Source organism: Sapajus apella, unplaced genomic scaffold (assembly GCF_009761245.1).
Source record: "Sapajus apella isolate SASKATOON/1434 unplaced genomic scaffold, GSC_monkey_1.0 scaffold22, whole genome shotgun sequence".
Taxonomy (NCBI): Eukaryota; Metazoa; Chordata; class Mammalia; order Primates; family Cebidae; genus Sapajus; species Sapajus apella.
The window spans coordinates 1,727,182-1,748,232 of NW_022436962.1; the positions used below are offsets into that span (position 1 = coordinate 1,727,182).

At 35.5% G+C, this 21,051-nt stretch overlaps 1 protein-coding gene and 1 long non-coding RNA gene across 5 annotated transcripts in view; both read left to right on the forward strand.

Annotated features, from left to right (window-relative positions):
• Positions 1-21,051, forward strand: part of NEK7 (NIMA related kinase 7) — a 150,177-nt gene that overhangs the window by 61,963 nt on the left and 67,163 nt on the right. For all 4 annotated transcript variants that reach the window (XM_032288634.1, XM_032288637.1, XM_032288635.1 and 1 more), the window contains exon 2: positions 9,631-9,715. In XM_032288634.1, the coding sequence (XP_032144525.1) occupies positions 9,659-9,715 (57 nt within the window). In that variant the 5' untranslated portion in view covers positions 9,631-9,658. The remainder of the gene's footprint in view (positions 1-9,630; positions 9,716-21,051) is intronic.
• On the forward strand, positions 10,398-19,347 carry LOC116558644. The gene is made up of 3 exons (XR_004272112.1): positions 10,398-14,493; positions 17,787-17,789; positions 19,336-19,347. It is a non-coding gene; the product is annotated as an uncharacterized LOC116558644 (long non-coding RNA).

Consider the following 21,051-nt stretch of genomic DNA (forward strand, 5'->3'; position numbering starts at 1 on the left):
TTCAGACTCTGCCAAGTATCAGTCACTGTAAAGTTTCCGTGATACCCTTTCATTTTTTAGGTATCACATGTACATACTGCTCAGTCAATAATTTTCTTTTGGATGGGAGTAGTGTTGCTATTTAAATATGATTGATCCTCTCTTTTTGTTATTTTTGAGCTGTAGTTGTAATCAATGAATTGTCTTATTAATATTCTCGGGATATTTAAATGGTACATATAACCAGAAGGAATATTGAAGAGTTTATGAATAGCCTTGAAGATTGAAAAAGCACTTTATTTCAAAAAAAGGAAACTATTAAATAAGTTAGGATGAATGTGCTTCAACTCTTTAGAATTCTGAAGAAATCAGAAAACTAAAATTTCTGAAGTTCTATTTGAAATATCTCTTTAAATTGGTATGCAAATAGTTTGATATGTAAGATTTCATACTGTGTCAGTGATCCATTTTAAGGAAACTTTTATCACATGGAATCACTAGTTGGAAGCATAAAGAGGAAGTCTATTTAAATAATATTTGGAAACATAAAGAGGAAGTCCACTTAAATAAATAGAATCTATAGATATTCTTGGTTAAATTAAATTTACTTTACATTTTAAGTTAAAAGTTGAATTTGAAAGATGATGAGATTGACTAGTCTTTAAATCTTTCTTAAGTACTTTTTATTATAGAATGAAGTATTTTTCTTTAGTTTTATGTTCTTTAATACAATTAAATTTTTTTTCTGTCTAAAGGCTAAGTTTTTTTTGACAAAAATTATCACAGGTAAAATGCACCAGTGATTTTTCTTAAAAACATATTTTTAAGCGTCATTAAATAAAAAAACCTTTCTATTAAATGTGTTTTAATACTATGTAATGGGCCAATAATCAGATTAATATTTGGAAATATATATTGGTTTATTTTAGATCAATTTCAGCAAAATAAATTCTCAAGAAATTCACTGAAGATGTCTACAGATGTAGATTAAAGCTTGTTGTTTTAAGATTTTAGCTATGGTAAATATGTTAGCTCTAGTTTTTCAATTCAAATGATATTCAGGAAAAAGCATATACTTAGCATGATTTAATTTGCTGATAATTATCTAAGGATTTTAGCTTTAGAAAATATATTTAACTTATTAAATATCAGAGGAGGAACTAGGAAAGGCATTTTTATTTAGGGAACCTTGTTGTAATGTTATTTCAGTTTTTAAATGAAGGTATTTATCTAGCATAGCGTCATTGAGGACTGTATTATTTATAATATATACAGTATATTGTGCTTTGTTTAATAGTTTTCTTATCAGGGTCACATGAATTGTGAAAATTCAGTCCACTGGCAACCAGATCTGATGTTTTAAAACTAAATGGTTTCGTTATTTAATTGGTGTTTGTGTCTGATATTCAGATTCCTAATTTTGTTCTTTTATTTTCCATGAAATATGTGACTAAACACAAAAATAGCATAAGATGATTGTTTTGCTTTAATGTGTATTAAGTTTCTGGATATATGTGAAAATATTTGTAGTACTTAAAAGATTTGGGGTTACCATAATATGCTTAAGAGAACCTTTTTTCAATCACATTAAAAAGCTTTAGATGATAAAGAACTAATTGATTTGAGACTTTCAAGACAATATATCAAACTCCCCTTCCCCAAAGAAATTTTGAGTATTCTAAAACCGTTCTTCATGGGTTTTTTTCCTAATAATTTACAATTAGGTTTTTCTGTGTGAATCTCATTCTGTACTTTACCCTTCCTGACACCCCACCCCCCTTACCCTGGTTTTAATTTTCCCTCTATTACCAATTTTGGATGATGGTAACGGCATGTGCTCTTTCCCCCAAGCTAAAATCATGGAATCATTTTTAACTTCCATTTTCCATCACCAACCATATCTAATCAGTCACAAGTCCTAAAAGTCAAAACAAGCAATGCTAACATCGATCCTGTATTCTCCATTTTCGTTCATGTTTTATTCTTTCAACGATGTTTATTGAGTGCCCATTATATGCCAGGTAATTGCTGATGAATTCAGCAGGGAACAAAATGACAGTCTCGCCCTGTTACTTATATCATAGCAGAGGAGATACACAATAAATAAGTAACAAACAAGACAATTACAAATCGTTATAATTGCTGTGTAGAAACCAAAGAGTAAAGATACGAATCATGAGTGTCAGCACACTACTTTGGCAAGGGCTGATTCTGAAGCAGCCATTCAGGGATTCTGGGCCTAGAGGATAGCCAAGTACAAGGCCTGATGCCAGAAAGGATTTCACATGTTTCAAGAACAGAAAGGAGTTCAGTGCCGATGGAAGGCAGTCAATGAGAATACTGGGCTGGTAATGCGGGAGAGGCAGGCAGAAGGTTACTTACAGAATCCTACTGTGATTCAGAAATGAGTTTGAATTTTATTCTAAGAACAATGAGAATGTTATAATTTGATTTATGTTTTCAAAATGTCACTTTGGAGAGAATGATAGAGAAAGAGAGATCCGTTAGTAGGCTATTACAGTAGTCCCAGGTGGAGACATAATAACTTGTAGAGTGGTATTAGTGGTAATGGAGGAACATGAACAAATTTCAGATATATTTTGGAAGTAGAACAAATGACACTTACTGATGTGTTGGACATGGGGAGCAAGTTTCATTTTAAAGTCTTCTTGATGAGGGGTAAAAGAGTATATTCTTATCAAATCTCAACTTTTAAGTATACGTCTTTTAATATGCGTGAAATCGGAAGTATGCTTAAAGCACAACTGCAGCAAATCAAAGTTATCTCAAGGAAAAGCACTTGTGCAGTTGTTTGGAGAGCAAGGTGCGTAGCTACTGTTTTCATGGAACACGTGTTTATTTGAAAGCAAGACAATATTCAGACAGGAATTTCATAGATATTTTTAGGAAAACCAACTGCCTATCCTTTAAAGGAAAACAACTGACATTATTTCTTGTTAATGATATTTGAGCTTTTAAAGTGAAAATTAAAGAGTTTTGGGAAACTTACAGTATGACCTTGACATCTTCTGGGTATTTGAAGACATTTTTGGATGCGATTAGTGGTGATGTTGATTAGTATGATTATTTTTAATGTGTAATGAAATAGTCAACATTTAGAAAATCCAAGTAACTCAGTGAACTAAAAATTTTCAGATGACCAGTGTAAAAATCTTGCATGATTAAAGATCTATGCAAAGGGAAAGATAGACCAATGGATTTTAAGAGTATGAAGGTTCATTGATACAATTTCAATGTACACACTACAGTTTAGAAACCTGCCACCTGTCAAGTTTGGTATAGTATAAAAGAAGAATATTCACAGTGATATAAAATGTTTATTGAAATACTTCTCTTTTTTCACCTATGCATTTGTGGAATGTATAGGTGATTTTTAAATATATAGACTTGCGGCACATAATGATGCTTTATGAACTGCATATAAAACTTACGCTTTCTTAAGATTATAATGAAGCTGAGAAATTTGTATTGCTTAGTGATATCATAGGGGTTATAATGTTTGTGGTACAATGCATTACTTTTTCTGTGTTTAGATAGTGCTATAGGTACCTGTGGTATTCAGTGCACTAACAAGCCATACAGGTTTGTAGCCTAGGAGCAATAGGTTATATCATATAATCTAGGTGTGTACTAGGCTATACCATCTAGGTTTGTGGACGTTCCATGATGTTCAGACGATGACAAAATCAACTGAAAATGTATTTCTTAGCACATGCCCTCTTCATTGGGCAACATTTGTCTGTACTTCAACCAAAACAGTGTGTCTCATTGTAGAAACTGCTTCTGAGAGGATAGATATTAAATTTGTAAAATGTAAAACTATGGTTCCCTCCTAATTTTTGGAAAATACAGCTATTTATAAATATATAAAAAATATAAATATATAAAATAAACAAATATATAATGGACTTATGTTTATTGGTAACTAAATTAGTGTGTATTTTTTAAATTTCTGAGTTTTAATTCCCAGTATGGCGAATATAGATGAATATAACCCATATAAACAAAAGGTCTTTAGAGACCTCAGGTAAAGAAATGTAGAGACCTAAATGTTTGAGAATTGTGGGGCTGGGTCAAATGAGTAGACGGTAGTACATGTAGAAATAAAAAAAAAATTGGAGGAAAAGCAAGTTTTGTAGTGCATGAGAGGTGAAACCTTTTATTTTGGTGGAAACACCAAGTGGGGCGTTGGATATAGGTGTTTGCAGTTCAGAGCTCAGGATTGATGCCTGTAGTGAAGATACAAATTTCAGAGTAATCATATACCAGTAGTATTCAAGGCCATGGTCCTGGTCGGACATGGTGGCTCACGCCTGAAATCCCAGCACTCTGGGAGGCTGAGGTGGGAGGATCACTTGAGCCTAGGAGTTCAAGACCAGCCTGGACAACATAATGTCCACTGATACTCCATCTCTACAAAAAGTAAAAATTAAAAAATTGAAAAAATTGTAAAGGCCATTATTCTAGATGACTTGAGAAGTATGTAGGTTAAAAAAAAAAAGATTCAAGTCTTGGAACACTCTAGCATATATGAGTTAAACAGAAAAGAGAACTTAGGATAGCTAGAAAAAAACCAGGCGAATGTGAGATTACAGGACATTTCAGGAAAGTGGGTTAGTCAGTGGTGGTAAAAGCTGGTGGAGGATGAGTAAGGGGACCCTCATGATGGCTCTTGTCATCTCTTGTCTGTATTGGTGCAGTGACCTGTTAACTGGCCTGCTTGATTGTGGTTGTGCCCCTGTCATATTGCTAGAAAGATTGTCTTCCAAAAATAGTGAACTTCTCTCTCAGCTGCCTAAAACCTAACAATACCTCTCTCGTATCAACTGGGTATTAAAATTTTTGTCATGACCTGACACTTGTCTATTTTTAGATTAATCTTTTGCTACTAAGTCCCCACCCATGGTCTCCCACGGCTCACCAAGTTTAATTTGAAATTACTTATAAGGTGGTGTTTACTGTACTTTTTACTGTTTTGATGTGTTCTTTCCTCTTCCCAGAATTCCTCTCTTTCCTGGCTCACGTAAACCTTGTTATCTTTTCTTGTTCATTACTTAAAATGCAATTCAGCCAGCACCTTCTTTGGGCAGAGTTTTTGTTTTTTTTTTTGCGCAAGATTGGTTGCCAGACTTGTTGAATTTGATGACAGTTTTTTCGTCATTGATTTTGTACTTAATATGTAGCAGTAGTTACTTAGTTTTTCTTAACATTTATGCATGCATGCATTCATTAAATACATATTTTTTTCAGCCACCTGTTTCGTACCAGGTATTGACCTAAGCATTGGGTGATACAGCTGTGGATGACACAGATGTGTCAATGACACATGGAATTTACAGTCTGGAAGATTGAATACATATTAAAATATTTTATATATTAAAATATATTTTTCTTTCATTAGTGGTACAAGATAAACTATTTGGCCTTCCAAGGACATGATAAGTAATGGTGTCAAATCAATATATAAACTTTGACATATGTGAGAACATTAAGAACCCACTGAAGGCTGGGGCACAGTGGCTCACACTTGTAATCCCAGCATTTTGGGAGGCCGAGGTGGCAGATCACCTGAGGTCAGGAGTTCCAGACCAGCCTGACCAACACGGTGAAACCTTGTCTTTACTAAAAATACAAAAATTAGGTGGACGTGGTGGCACACACCTGTAATCCTAGCTACTCAAGAGGCTGAGGCAGGAGAATTACTTGAACCCGAAAAATGGAGGTTGCAGTGAACCAAGATCATGCTGCTGTACTCCAGCTTGGGCAACAGAGTGAGACTGTCTACAAAAAACAAACAAACTCATTTACATATGGGATTATGTTAGATATTATGCAAAAAGTTTTTATTCATTGTACTTAGTATAATACGTGTATGATTTCATCTATAGTTCCTGCATCATAACTCCCATAACCCTTGATACAGTCTTTTGTTCTAATATTGGGGTACCTCAGGCCTCAGAAAACAATCTCTCTCTGTGACCCGCTCCTTTTCTTTCTTTTTTTTTTTGACACTCTCCTTTTCTTTCACATGCTTCCTTCTCTCTTGAAGGCAGGAGTCTTCCCCCGCTTTCTGTCTTGGAAATGGCCATAAAGAAATTCTCTGACCTGCCTTGTTGGCTGATTGTAGGTCTTAACACCTTCCTTTCAGAAGGGATCCTGTCTCATATCCTTGGGGAAGGAATGCTGCACAAAGAGGCCAAGAAGAATCTGAACAGACAGGCTTGGCTGGGTTTCCCCACTCAGTCTGTTAGTATTAGATCCTGTCTTTTTTGTCCAGTCACATTTCTGTATGGTTGTCAGTCACGTCTAGCCAATGAAATCTCCACAGAAGGCCCAAGAGTCCAGGTTCAGGGCGCTTCCGGATAGCTGAATACATTGGAGGTTCCTGGAGTGTGGTGCGTCCAGGAGGGTATGGAAGCTCTGCACCCCTTTCCCCTATTTGCTCCATGCATGTCTCCGTTCATATGCTATGTAATATTCTTTATAATAGACGGGTAAACGTATTTCCCTTCCTGAGGTCTGTGAGCCACTCTGACAAATTAGTCAAACCCAAAGAGGGGGTCGTGGGCACCCCAACTTGAAGCGAGCTTGTCAGAAATTCCAGAGGCTTTGACTTGTGCCTGGTGGGAAGGGGGCAGTGATCTTGGGAGACTGAGCCCTTAACCTGTGGGATCTGGTGCTATCTCCAGGAGGATAGTATTGGAATTGAATTTGATGAAACCCAGTTGGTGTCCACTGCAGAACTGATTATTTGCTTGATGTGTGGAGAGAAACTTCTACACATTTGGTGACAGAAGTCTTACTGTGATTGCTGTGGTGTGAGAGCAGAGGAAAAGCGCAGTTCATATTTATTTTTCTTCATTCTTCATATGAAGTTTACATTCATATGAGAAATGTCTTCAGAATTTTCTTTTCCAAGCAGAGGCTCCTTGACCTTCTTTATGGGATAATGTAGAAGTGACTTCTTTATATAGACTTTTACAGTAAAACACTTTAAGTTTCTTTGAGTTTTACGTCTCCTTTTTCATGATTTTATTTGTTTAGACGTTGTCATGTATCAGTAGCTATAGCGAAACCACTTTTATTATAACCTAGCACAGAATTTCTCAAAGTGGCTTCTTTAGATTAGTCAGACTGTGGGATATTTTAAAATATTACACAAAGAAAGCAAAAGAAAGTTAAAAAACTTTCATTAATTGCAGGCCTGCTTGGATCCTTTCCTGTGCTATTCACTATGACTCTTAAGAGAGATTCACATAAAAAATAGTATTTCATAGAGGTCTTTGACCAAGAAACTCTTTTCTTTTTTTCATGGAATATCTTGTGGAATTATCTGTAGGACACCAGGTATGAAATGTTGATTTTAATATTGGATTTCATGCTAAAAGGTATTTAGATTAACATCTAGGATTCCCCTTCATCTTACTCCCTTCCTTGAAACCAACACTATATAAATATGATTTTTTATGATGAACAAGTGGGGTTCATCCTAGAAATGTATACTGGTTTAACATTCAAAATTGAATCGACATAATTCAACATTTGAACAGATTAAAAAAGAAAAACCGTGTAATTATTTCAGTAGTCACAAAAAATATTTGGCAAAAATCTAACATCTATTCTTTGTAAAAGCTTCCAGCAACGAATAGAAGGGAATTATCAACCTGATAAGTCAGGGCATCTCTAAAAAATGTATAGCTAACATAATACTTATTGGTGAAAAATTGAAGACTTTTTTTCCTAAGATTAGGAACAAGGAAAGGATGTCTCTTCTTTACTTCTGTTGTACTGGAGGTTCTATCGCAGTAAGTCAGCAAACTACAGAAAAGCCATTTGGACTAATAAGCAACTTTAGGAAGTTTGCAAGATTACAGGGTCAACAGACAGAAATGTTTTATTTCTGTACACTAATAACAATCAGAAAATTGAATTTAAAAAACCCAGCGTTTACAGTAGTGTCAAGAAATACAAAACATTTAGGAAATAATCTGAAATAAAGACGTGAAAGATCAATATATGAAACTGGAAGCCATTATTGAAAGAAACTTAAATGAGATATTTTGTGTTCATGGGTTTGAAGACCCCATATTAAGATGTCAGTTCTCCCCAAATTGAACTTTAAGGTTGACATAATCTGAATCAAAATCTCAGCAGCCTTTTTATAGAAAATCAAAACAAGCAGGCTGATTTTACAACTCATATTAAAAGCAGACATGTGATTAGGTATCAAGACTTTATAATAAGCTATAGTAATAAATACTGTAGTTATATGGAGTAGCAATAGTACAGTGTAGTAGGTACACTATAGTACACTCTATAGTGTAGTATTGGCGTTAGTGCAGATAAATAGCCAATGGAACAGCAATGAAAGTGGAAATACATATATGTGTGTGTATATACACGTGCGTGTGTATATATATAAACACACGGTCATTTGGTATATGACAAAGATGACACCGCAGCAGTGCAGTGTGGTAAAGGATAATCTTTTCAGTATATCATTTGAGGTCAATTGGATATCCTTAAAGAAAAACAAAGATTGACTTTGCCTTATATCATAAAAAAAACTTAATTCTAAATGGATTGTAGATCTAAATATTAAAGGTTAAAAAATAAAGCTTACATTAGAAAATAATACGAGAACTTAGAGTGGAAAAATAATTCATAAGTAGTACACAAAGCATTCATCTTAAAGAAAAAGAGATTGATTGCTTAGACCACATTAAAATTATGAATTTCTTTTTATAGTAGTAGTTAATGGAAAGACACCATTGGGAATCTTTTAAAAAGACAAGTTACAAGGTAGAATAAGAAATTTGTAATACAGATGAACCATGCCCAGAATATTTTTATTGGTTTTTAAAGAGTATGATGAAGTGAAGATGTGTTTTAGTTTTTCCATCAGTTAATCCCATTTAAAAGGAACCCTAGTTCTTTGACTCACAGATTTTGGTCATAAAATAACATTTATAAAGAACCTAGAAACACTTGGTGTTGAGTAGAATGAGTGCAAATGTAGTTCCTGGAGGGCAAGGGCTGTGTCTCATTAATATTTCAATTTTTGAGTCTTGTGCAAGGCCTGGCATATAATTACCTTCAGCCTGTGTTTACTGAATTAATGGATGAATGCTTTATAATTACAAAGTATGCATAAAAGAATAAACACTCTCATGAGAACTGGCCTTTTAAGTTTAAGAAATCACAGTAAGCAGTTGGGTAAAAGAATAAAAGTACTAACATTTTTAGAATATAAAGTTAAGTTGCATTTTAGGGATGTAAGACATTGGGCATAATTATAGGGAGCTTACTCTGATACTTATCTTCTCATAGTGTCAGGGTAGAAGGAAATATCTTTGATCTTAAAGGCAGAATGGAGAAGAATTTCATCTCAGGAAACAGGATTTTCTAAACAATTAATGCTTTTGGAGAAGTAGAAATGGTTGAGACAGTGTTTGTGGGAGCTAACTAGAGCTTGGATTTAGCAAATGGCAGAAGAGTGTGGTATATCTCAGTAAATTTTTGAAGCGTTGAGTAAATGTCTAGCATGTGAATGCATGTGTCAGGCGTCTGATGAGTGACGTGAATTGGTAATGATTACATTATTTAAATATCAACTTTACATTTTTGCAGAGTTCTAAAGTTCCTGTTGCTTCAGACAATGGATGAGCAATCACAAGGAATGCAAGGGCCGCCGGTTCCTCAGTTCCAACCACAGGTAATTTATCCTAATTAAGTAGCCAGAAGTATATATAATCTATGTTAAGTATGTGTAAGAAAGTAGTACATTTATTGTTCCTTTAGGAAATAAAGTAGCCCAAAAATGCTAATTTTGAATTTTCAAGTTTTTATCAGCATTTTTTATCTGTTTTTCAGTTTTGTTTATGGCTTTTATGTATAGTTTTAGGTGTAATTAGTATACTCTTTAGGTATAATTATTTAGTTGTAATTTATTTATTTTTAATTGATACATTATAATTGCACATATTTATGGGGTGCAGTTTGATGTTTTGATAGAACTATTTATTTTAAAATATTGTTTGATAATGTTTAGCTCCCGTTTACAAACATGGAAACAAAAAGGCAGCTTTAGCTTTTAATTTTATTTGAATGACCTGTAAGCTCTGAGCATTAGTATTAGGTTTAGTGAAAAAAGAGGAAAAAAAAAAAAAGGCGAGGCCAGGCGCGATGGCTCGTGCCTGTAATTCCAGCACTTTGGGAGGCTGAGGCCAGTGGATCACCTGAGGTCAGGTGTTCAAGACCAGCCTGGGCAACATGATGAAACCCCGTCTCTACTAGAAATATAAAAAATAGCTGGGCGTGGTGGCACATGCCTATAATCCCAGCTACTCTGGAGGCCGAGGTAGGAGAATCACTTAAGCCCAGGAGGCAGAGTTGCAGTGAGCCGAGATTGCGCCATTGCACTCCAGCCTGGGAGACAGAGCGAGACTCCATCTCAAAAATAAATTAAAAAGGTGAGGCTGTGCCTAAGTTTGGGAGTGCAGGTACATTTTGTACCTGCCCTTGCTTTAGTGGGCTGATTTTGCCTTGCCCACAGCTGCCTTCCTTGGTGGTAACTTTTCTCTCCCTCTCACTTGTAGTTTATTTCTCCTGTGACATATTTGCCTGTCTCTTGTATTTAATAATATAAAATGAAGTAAAAAAAGTTTTAGTAAAAAATATATACACATTACTGAAATTCATTATTTACCATCCTGCATTCAATGTGAATGCTTGTCATAAAGCTAATGTGTAATGACATGTTTAAAATAACAATTGCCGCTCCATGTCAGGGCAGTACCTCATTTTTATTGCTGTTGTTCCTGAAGACTGTATTTCTCAGCTTGGTCTTTGAGGCATTCTACAATATGTCTCATGTATACTCTGCTAGCCTTGTCCCAATTTTGTTTGGATAGTACTTCTGAAAACATTTGGGCAATTGATAAGTGTTCTTTCACAGGAGCTCTGTAGTCAAATAGGTTTGGGAGACTTGGGGAAAACAGTGACTTTGTGGCAGTACTTTCTCAGAGCCTTTCGTACACTAATGTGCATTGTAAATGAATTTCAAAAAGTAGTATAGGCTGTAGTGTTTTCCAAACTTACTTGCCTATGGAATCCTTTTTCTATTTTTCGTGCATCTATTGACTTATCACAGAAGCACTGTCCAGAGAATAACTGTCTACAAAAAAACAAAATCTTTTCTGCTTCTGTGACTGCTCATTTTGTCCCCTCCATCTTCCCCTCCAATTTTCTAAGTCCTGCGCATCCTCAAGGACCATCAGAAAAGCCATCTCTACCATAAAGCTTTGTCTGATCCTCTAAATGCAGTATCTTTCCTTGGAAACGTGACGATGTCTTTGCATCTCTCTTCTGCTATTTCTGATACTCTTGCGTCATTTTTATATGGGCATTTCTTACCTGTCTTAGTAGGTTATAATCTGCTTGAGGGAAGGGACTGTATCTTACTTACCATGGATGCCCTGTGGTACTTCAGTGCCCTGAGAAATGGAAGCTTATTGAGCTCCTACTTCTTACTGTAATAGGAGCTCAATAAGAACATGTAATTGAAACCAACCAGGGACCCATTGAAATTAGTCCTTTACTTAATTGCACTATTACATTGCTTTTCTTTGTTATACCTGTCTTTCCAACAGGGAAAGAGGTTCTATATTGATTAAAAAGACCCTTTAGCTTAAAGTAAGGCCAATATTTTAATTTCAAGAAGAAATTTTTTTAAGTCCCCATTATATTTTATGTTATGGTCAGAAATTATTGTTATTTATATAAGATTATAATAAACAACTTATATCTATGGAATATAGACCTCTTAATACTCCTTTTACACATATACCAAACATTATTGTTTCATATTATGTTATTTCCAGCAAAGACACCTCCAAAAATTAGGTAGTTCATGTTATGATTTTGAGAGTCACAGTTTTTAACAACCTTGTGTTTCAAAGAGGGAAAAAATAACCACTTTCATTTTTGCCTCCTACTGACTCACCAACTAGGAAAGGTCGGCGTGGCAGTAGGAGGCAAAAATGAAAGTGATTGTTTTCCTGTGAAACACTGGGCTGCCACACGGTATAAATTTCAAAATTATAGAAGCGGTTCTGCATTTCTTTTCACACGGTTCCTTTCGCTTATGCCTCCTGCTGCTGCTCCTATGTGGGTGAACCTCTTTCCCTGTTGGAAACAGGCAAGTGTCATTCCGGGTTCTAGCTGCCTTGTGGCAGGTGGGGGAAGGGAGAAGGATTTTTTTTCCCTACTCTCTGCATTCACACTGATGGTGTGAGACAGTGAGAGAAAGATTACCTGACAAGAGCTCATAGGCATTATTGCTTATTAAGTCTTTGAAAAACGTTATTGGTCTCAGTAGCATTATTTTAAAAGACTGGGAAAGGACATCCTGTGCTCAGGGTTGACAACCTATTTTTAGTTTTGTTCCACACCAGTGGCCTGAGTAATGGGGGTGACAGTAGCAGCAGTACTACTGTCCAGAATGAAGGTGGTAAGAGAGTGAGCCAGGGGTTAAATTTTCAGTTCATGTGAGTGGTAATGAGAGGTCGGAAGATGATAGCAATAAGGAAGGTAAAAGTCCTTTAGCTGGGTGGTAGAAGCCTCAAAGCTGTGGTTCCTCACTGCCGCCCAACTTTGTCCCCCAACTCCCTACACAAAAAGGAGCAGTAGTGTTGTAGAAGAGGCATGGTGGATGGAGAAGGTTGTGGTTCCGACCTCCTGACCCTATGTATGTGGGCAAGGGAGAATAAGTAGCCTCTGCTTGAGAGGGTTACAGGGGAAGCAGTACCCTGGAGGGAAGAGGTATGCTCCCATTGAAGCAAGAATGTGCGGGAAAATTACATAGGGTTAGCCCAGTGACTTATTTCACTTTTGTAATGCTGATATAAGTCCAGGCGTAAACAGAAAACTAAGGAAGTCAGTTTTCTGAGTGTCAAATACCAATTCCATGTTACATGATGAGTGGGGTATATTCTTGGCATATCCTTTCTTTTTCTTGTATCAGAATGAATATTCTCACCCCATAATGAGTAACATGTGGTCTCATTTTTGGTACAATGTAAGTTCCTTTTGTTTTGTTTTAGAATGTGAGACTTACGTATCTTTATTAATGTATTCAGAATTTTTTTCTCAGCTCTGCTTCCTCCCACTCTGCCTTCCTTTCCTCCTTTCTTCCTTTATTGATTCCTTCCACTAATGTCTCTAGAAGGTACTGAAAGCATATTTTGACTAGATGCTTATTCTATATATTTTCATTGCCTTCGGACTCTTGTTTGTGGAACAGTGGATTTAGCTCTTTTAAAAAAATAAAACTTTAAACTGTGTAAAAGGTGGTGATTGGGAATTAGTAAAATTTTTGCTCTTTACTATAAGACTAATTTTAAACAATGGAAGTTTACAATTAACATTTTGTATTTTTATTTATGGTTATTAGGTGAAGATGGCCATAGTACATCCAAATTTTTTCATAAAGTTAAATATAAACCAATTATAATTAGAGTACAATTTTAAGAATTTCTGTTGAGTGATTAGAAGGTTGTTTAATTTTCATTGTGATGTGATCAGAGGCCTAGGATATGTTTTGTTTTGTTTTTAATTTGAAGGTGGTGTAATACTTTGGCTACTTATGAAAGAGAGAGGACATGTCACCCACATATGTGGGTAGAAAAACAGATACTCCTTATTCCTACAGGAGTACATAATTTAGCACAGTGGGTTAGAGCATGAGCTTGAAGTCATACTGCCTGGGATCAGTTCTTAGTCCTTCACTTCCTAGCCATGTGATGCAGAGGAGGTTATTTAACATCTAGAAACGTCAGTTTTCTTATTAGTGATTGAGATGAACCATAGTTTTTACCTCATAAAGTTGATATGGAGCTTTTAGGATGATGCTTGGCACATAGTTAACACTCATTAAATGTTAGCAAAGATGATGATGATGACTGCAGTGACAACATGCTGCCAATAATTGTCTTGGCCCACATTTCTCTATCCATTGTTTTCTTCCATATCATATTATATCTTTTATTACATCTTTCTTACCTACTTTCTGCCTAGATGGCTTCTCCTTTGGCCTTTTTTTTACCAGTAAATGGCATCACTATTCATCTGTGTGCTTCACCCAAAAATCTCAATTATCCTCAATTTCTTTCTCTCCGTCACTCCTCATATTCAATTCATTGACAAGATTTTGACTCCTTCTCAAAATTATGTTCTGATTTCTCCTGCTGTCCTCATCTCTCTTGCCTCCTCAGGCCATACCCACTACCCCCTGTCCAGGCTCCTTGCTTCCATTCTTGCTCTACTCACCCTTCTTCCCAGTTCTCCATGCAGCATCATGAGTTATTTTTGTCAAATGTGTATCAGAATGCAGAATGGGGCTACCTTGCTTAGAACCCAGACCCCTTACTCTTGCTGTCAAAGCGTAATATGATTTTCTCAATGCTTACTTCTTTTGTGTGTGTGTATGTGTGTGTCGGGGGGAATGGGGAGAGAGAGAGAGAGATTAGGTCTCACTCTGACAGCTTGTGTTTTATTTTAATTTTTTTCTATGTTTTGTATTTTTTTCTTGTTCTTTTTAATTTTTTTGTTTTTTTAGTAGAGAAGGGTTTTCGCCATGTGCCGTGTTTCCCAGGTTGGTCTTGAACTTCTGAGCTCAAGCGATCCGCCTGGCCTGGCCTGCTAAAGTGCCTGGCCAGAGCCACCTCTCCAGGCCACTCAGTGCTTAGCTCTTTAACCATGCTCTCCCTTGCTCACTATACTCCAGCCACAGTGCCCTTTTTGCTGGTCCTTGAACACATGGAGAGCATTTCTTCCTTAAGACATTTTTTTCAGACGTTTTTTCTGTTATGGCTTCTTTCCTTTCATTTTGTTTTTTAATCTCTGTGGAAACGTTACATCCTCAGCAAGATCATCCCTAAATCAACCAACCTAAAATAATTACCCACTCATTTTCTGTCACATTCTATGTCATATCACTTATTTTGTTTCTCTGCATAGTACTTAAGTATGTAGAATATTAGATAGTATTATATATTTGTTTATTGCCTTTTTAGTGTCTTTGTGGTATATGTTATATCCTCCCCCCAGTAATGTTTGTGGAATAAATGAATAAATTTTTAACCACTTTTTGCTTTCTTTCAGTAAAAGGCTTTTTCTCTCCATATTTAGCTTTACCAGGTGCTCATAGGGAAGCAGGGGAGATGGGAGTATCTTTGACATTAATTAATTATCTTGCTCATGATAACCCAGAGAGATAGTCAGTATTTTTGGTTACATCATTTGGATGTAGTAATTATTATACTGGTACCATAACTAGTGACAATTAAATGCTACAAATACCAGGGTCTTATAAATGTTTAATTAGATAACTGGTTATATTTGGTCACTCATTTTTCTTACACAATTGTAAAATTTTCTCCTTGGATAAAAGCCGGTTTTAATGATCAATGGCATATTGTCTAAACTGATAGAAGTCTCTGACACTTAGGAAACTTTAGGAATAGGTTACATTTGACATAGTTGAAAAATTTAGGGAGATAATTTTTCAAATAGGAAGAAGCATGAATAATTAGGTCTTGGTGGCACACGTGGTGTTTTTTTTTTTTTCTTTGTTGTATCTGCCTTTTTTGGTTTCCAGTGAAGTCTTTAGAAAAAAAAATACATGACAGAAAGGATATTCTGGTTTGTGTAATATGGAGGTGAGTAACATCTTTTTAAAGATGAAAGATAATAGTATGAGTTTTATTGCTAAATAAAATTTGAAAGCAATTTTAAAGTTTTGTTAGTTTTAAATTTCGGAGAAATCTAACAATATAAAATAAAAGATAGTTTATTTAATTAAGTGGCACAGGAAAATCACCCATAAGAGATGAATTTGCAATAACAATGAAAATCTTATTAATGGTGTTAATTATTGTAATTAATATGGCTTGTTTATTAAATCATTGATAACAGTACCTTTAGGAATTATCAGAACGTAATTTTCTCTCTGGGGAGTCTATTGAATTCATGGTGTGACTCTTCTAATTTCCCCAGAGAGGATTATCATCATAATGTTATCTTGCATTTTCTTATTGCTCAGTAAGTGTCCCTGCCTTCAAATTTAAAGCAAATTAAGAAATTAATTTAGTTCTGGGAAGTTATTGTTTAAGGAGTCATTCACCTGTGAAAATAAGAACCACTGGCAAACAATGAATTTTATTTTCAGGTGAAAAGTATCTATGTGAAGGAAGCTCAGTAAACACAGACCAATATTTAGAAGTTCATCCCAATTAGTAAGATCCCTTGTTCATGTGATTAGAGTGTATTCACATCAAAAAAAAGTTTGTTAATAAGAAAATTTAAGGACATTAAGCTTCATTCACTGTAGAGTTTGATTTCTTAGTTTTTATATATGATTTTTGAATATGTATTTTATGTTTCTGAGATCTCAGAATGCTTTTATAATATGGTCTATTAGTATATAGATTTGTATAGCTCAAGAGCCTCAACTTAGTAATTTATCACAAAAATATAATACAAATGTTTCCAAGATCAATTTTAATTATGCCTATTAAGTGAAGAGTTGTGGATGTTTCATGGTAATTAAGAAATAAAATAATGTTAAATAAACAGCCTATCTAGGCTAATCTGTGTTATCTATGTGAGTTATATTTGAGAAATATTTCAAAACTGAGTCAGTTTGAAAATACTTAATGGGATATGTAGTCTTTAGTACTTTTAGAAAATATTGTTTGCTGAATTGGCCATGCCGTCTCTCTGTTTTCATTTGTCCTGAAGAGCATTGTTTCCAACTCATAGGGTTTATGGGCTTTGGACCTGTTACTCTGTTTTGCAGTTTGTGATTTTAAACTTTATTTCAAGCATATTCCAAACAGATAACTTAATTGCTACCAAACATGGTTTTATGTATTAAATGTCCCTCTCTCCCCCAAGAATTGTTAAATAGACCTTGGATAAAATGACAACAGTTACATATTACTACTGTGTTGTCACTCAAGTAGTTTAATAACCAAGGGGTCAGGCTGTTTTCATTCCTGAATCAGGTTGATAATCTACATGACACATGGGGTAACCCAGTTGGAAGATGGCCCAGGATTGGGTGGTAACTTGGAACTCCTATTAAGTATACCAATGGCATATGGGAAATCTAGAGACACATACAGGCAGACTCCTACTGTGGCCCAGAGAAAAGGGGTCTAGAAAAGAAAGTTGAGGGAGGGACTAAAGAGGAATTTGAGTCCTGAAAACTAGAGTATGTAAAGTAACATCTACAAACACAAGAGCCCTGATAGGAGAATGAGGTGCTGGAATGTTGCTGGTGCTGGTGTGTGTGTATAGGAGACATCTTCAGTGCTGTTGAGCACTTTGTGTGCTTGGCTGTGTTCTGCATGCTTTGTATGCATTATCTGACTCAGACACAACTCTTTAAGGTTGATTTACCCTTATTTTACAGAAATAGAAAACAGGCTTGTATAGTTTGCCCAGCTCAGATGTTGAACATCATAACTAGGATTTGAACCTAGATCTTGCTGATTAACTTGAGAACCTGTGCCTTTTCTACTGGACTCTAGGAGCATAGAAGATTTTTTTTGTAAAACTATGCCTGGTCAAGCTTTGGAGCAATATAGATTTGAAGCAGTGTTGTTCAATGCTTCCCCTATGACTTTAGCAGGGACCATGATTTATTACTAAATTCTTCTTTAATAGTGGGGATTAAAGGGAATTGCCTGAATTCACCTGATGGAATGCCGTTCGAGGCAGAGGCAGTTGCCTTGCTTTAGAAGGTCTGGTGTTCTTTCTGCTACAGTATACTGCCTCTCTGCTAGATTCTACTTAGAGCTTGTAGGTAATTATAGTCATGCCCTATTTATTTTGGGCCTTTTACATTCATTTAGTTCCTTCAAATATATTCATTGAGTTAATATTTATTCTTCATGGCACTTCGCTAAAAAGCTAAAAAAACAAACAAAAAACAAAAACAAAAAACAACCCACCTTGGTCTCTACCTTGAGAAACTCAGTGTCTGGAGAGAGAAATGTAAATACATAGTTGACCCTGGAACAACAAGAGGGTTAGTTTGTGCAGCTGAAAACCCATATATAACTTTCGACCCCTAAAAACTTAACTACTAATAGCCTATTGTTGACTAGAATTCTGCCTTACTGATTACAGAAACAGTCAATTAACACATGCTTTTATGTTTTGTGTATTATGTATTCTTACAATAAAATAAACTACAGAAAAGGAAATATTAATAAGAAAATCATAAGGAAGAGAAAGTATATTTAATATTCATTAGGTAGGAAGTAGATCTTCATCTTTATCCCGATTGTCTTCGCATTGGGTAGGCAGAGGAAGAGGAGAAAGAGAAGGGCTCTCTTGCTGTCCCAGGGAGGAGAGAAGTAGAAGAAAATCTAGATGTAAGTAGATCTGCACAGTTCAAACTTGCATTGTTCAGGAGTCAGCTGTATAAACAAATAATTAGAAACCAGTGTGAATAAAGCACCAAATATGGTGCCTGAGTTTGTATGCCTCTTTATAGAGTTGAATGACTACTGAGAATTGCTACAGAAACAGAGGTAGAAGCCAATAAAGCTGCCTGAGTGAGCTGAAGATGATTCCTTAGAAGAGCTCACACGGAACTGAATCTCAAAGATGAGTTGCGGTTTGCTGGGTATGAAAGAGGCAGTTATTTAGAAGGCATGGGAACAAGCAAGTGCAATGCCATGGGCACGAGGCCAAGGTTCACAGCACACTTGGAAAATATATGGTGCAGCTGGTGGAGATGGCCATAGCGAGGTGCAAAAGTGACTTTAAAAGCCTGCTGTCACAGATAAGTCGTCATTATCCTCATTTTATAGTGGAAGAAACAAAATGGGTTTTTATTTCCATAAAAGTTGAAGGCCCTCTAAGTGACTCATCTCAAATCCAAAAGCCATTTTATGCAGCTTAGAATAAAAAATACCTGGGTCATTAAGGAACTTCAAGAGACTGAGACTCAGTTTACACTCCAGATTGAGAACAGCAAAAAGTCAATTTAAGTGATTTTATTTGGCTTATATTTCATGCCAATTTGAATCTCAGGATTTTGCTGAGTTATTTTATTCCTAGTAACTTAAAACATGTAGGACATACAACATCATTCAACAAAGAGAATATAGCTGTTTCCTAAAAATAGTTCTTTGAGTGGGAACTCGTTTGATGATATCCTTTTTTATTTAAAGCACCTAATATCATGCTACCTACAGTGTGATGTAACTCATCAAAATGAAGTATACCATTGAAAACAATATAAAATAATTATTACCGAAGTGTGTGTGTGTGTCTGTCTGTCTATCTATCTAATCTATCTATCTATCTATCTATCTATATATATATATATAAAACCTGCCTGATGATCTCCTAAAGGAGACCTCATCCTACACAAGCTTATTTTTATACAAATTGCAGTGTGGCAAAGAGACCCAAGGGTAGTTGGAGATGTGCAGCTATGCCCCTTCTCATGTCAGTTCTCCACATCTACACTGGGTGACAGGACATGGGAGCAGATGAGACAAGCTGTCACTCACCCACACTGCCCTTTGAAGAAAGGCCATGGGGGGAAAAAGGTGCCGCAAATGGGCTGTGAAGTTTACATACACTGCCCACTGTTAAACAGATTACGTCTAATGAAGTGTCTAATGCTCAGGCCATATCAACCTAATCCTTGGTGGCAGTTCATCCCTCAACTGCCAAAAAACACCGCCCTCTGGCCCTCTTTTGCCACTCTGGCGGCCAAGCACAGGGAGGTGCCCAGTCTTAATAAACCAAGACAGTGTGTGATCTGACATGCAAATGTAGGTCATTGCATATGTAAATGTGTGATTACAAACCTGCATGCCAAAACACATTAGTGAGACTTTGCTCTCAGCATGCGGTTGTCACTCTGCCTTAGCAGTTGACGCTAGTATTTGTCAAGTTATTGTGCAGACAGAAGATGGAATTCCCAGTCAAATTTAAAGTATCTGAATTGTTTGATGGTGTTTTAATGGTGAAGCTGTATTTTGCTGTTGAGATTGACAAATCTTCATTAAGTGAAAGAATGGTCTCTGTGTGTGGGAGAAGGACTTATCCTTATTAGATGACACAGACTATTCTAGTTTGTCAGTATAAACAATTCTTAGGAAATCATAGGCAATTTAAAACATGTTTCCTTTTTAAATGAAACCTTTATGTAAAGTTAAAAATGTAAAAAAAAAAAAATAGCAAATATCCATTGAGTATATCTGAGAATTGGTACTTGGTGAGTTTCTTTGTTACATAACTATCATTTTGTCACACTGACAATTATAAATTCAGTGGCTAGAAATCCATTTACAAATGAACATCATGGCAAGTTACCTCCTCTTTATTTGATAATTTTATTTTGGTTCTTTCTTATTATGGTATGCTTTTTCATCTTCAGTTTTAACTTGTTCTGTTTTTATCTTTATTTTTAATTTTTTTTTTTTTAAATCAAAAGACTGGCCATTGAAAATGTCTGTGGATCATGATGTTGGGTCCCATAATGTTACTTAATAACATGGCAGTGTGGCATAGGCTGTACTTGGGAATCAACTGGACATTCACATGGTTTGATGACATCTATATTATTGGATTGGTGAGAGAACTGATTTTGGTGGCACTTAAAGTCCTGATATACAGTCCCCAGTAAGTTGTGGGGATGAAAATTGGACCTTCTGTTGTTGTAGTAGTTATATAACAATTAGCTTATGTTCCTTTATTTATGAAATGAATTTAAGAAATTTCTTATATTTTAAAGGAAGCATGATATTTTTCTTAACATTATTTTGGATTTCTAGAATAAGAGAGCAATGTACAATAACAAATTATTGCTCCTTTTTTTTTTAGCGAAAACATTGGGTTTGAGTTATAGTGACTCTTTGACAGAATTTTACAGTTTTTGTTAGCATGATAAATACAGTGAAATTAAAAGTAACATGTACTAGGGGGTTAATGCAAAGTGTTGCCCATATATCAAAATAGCCT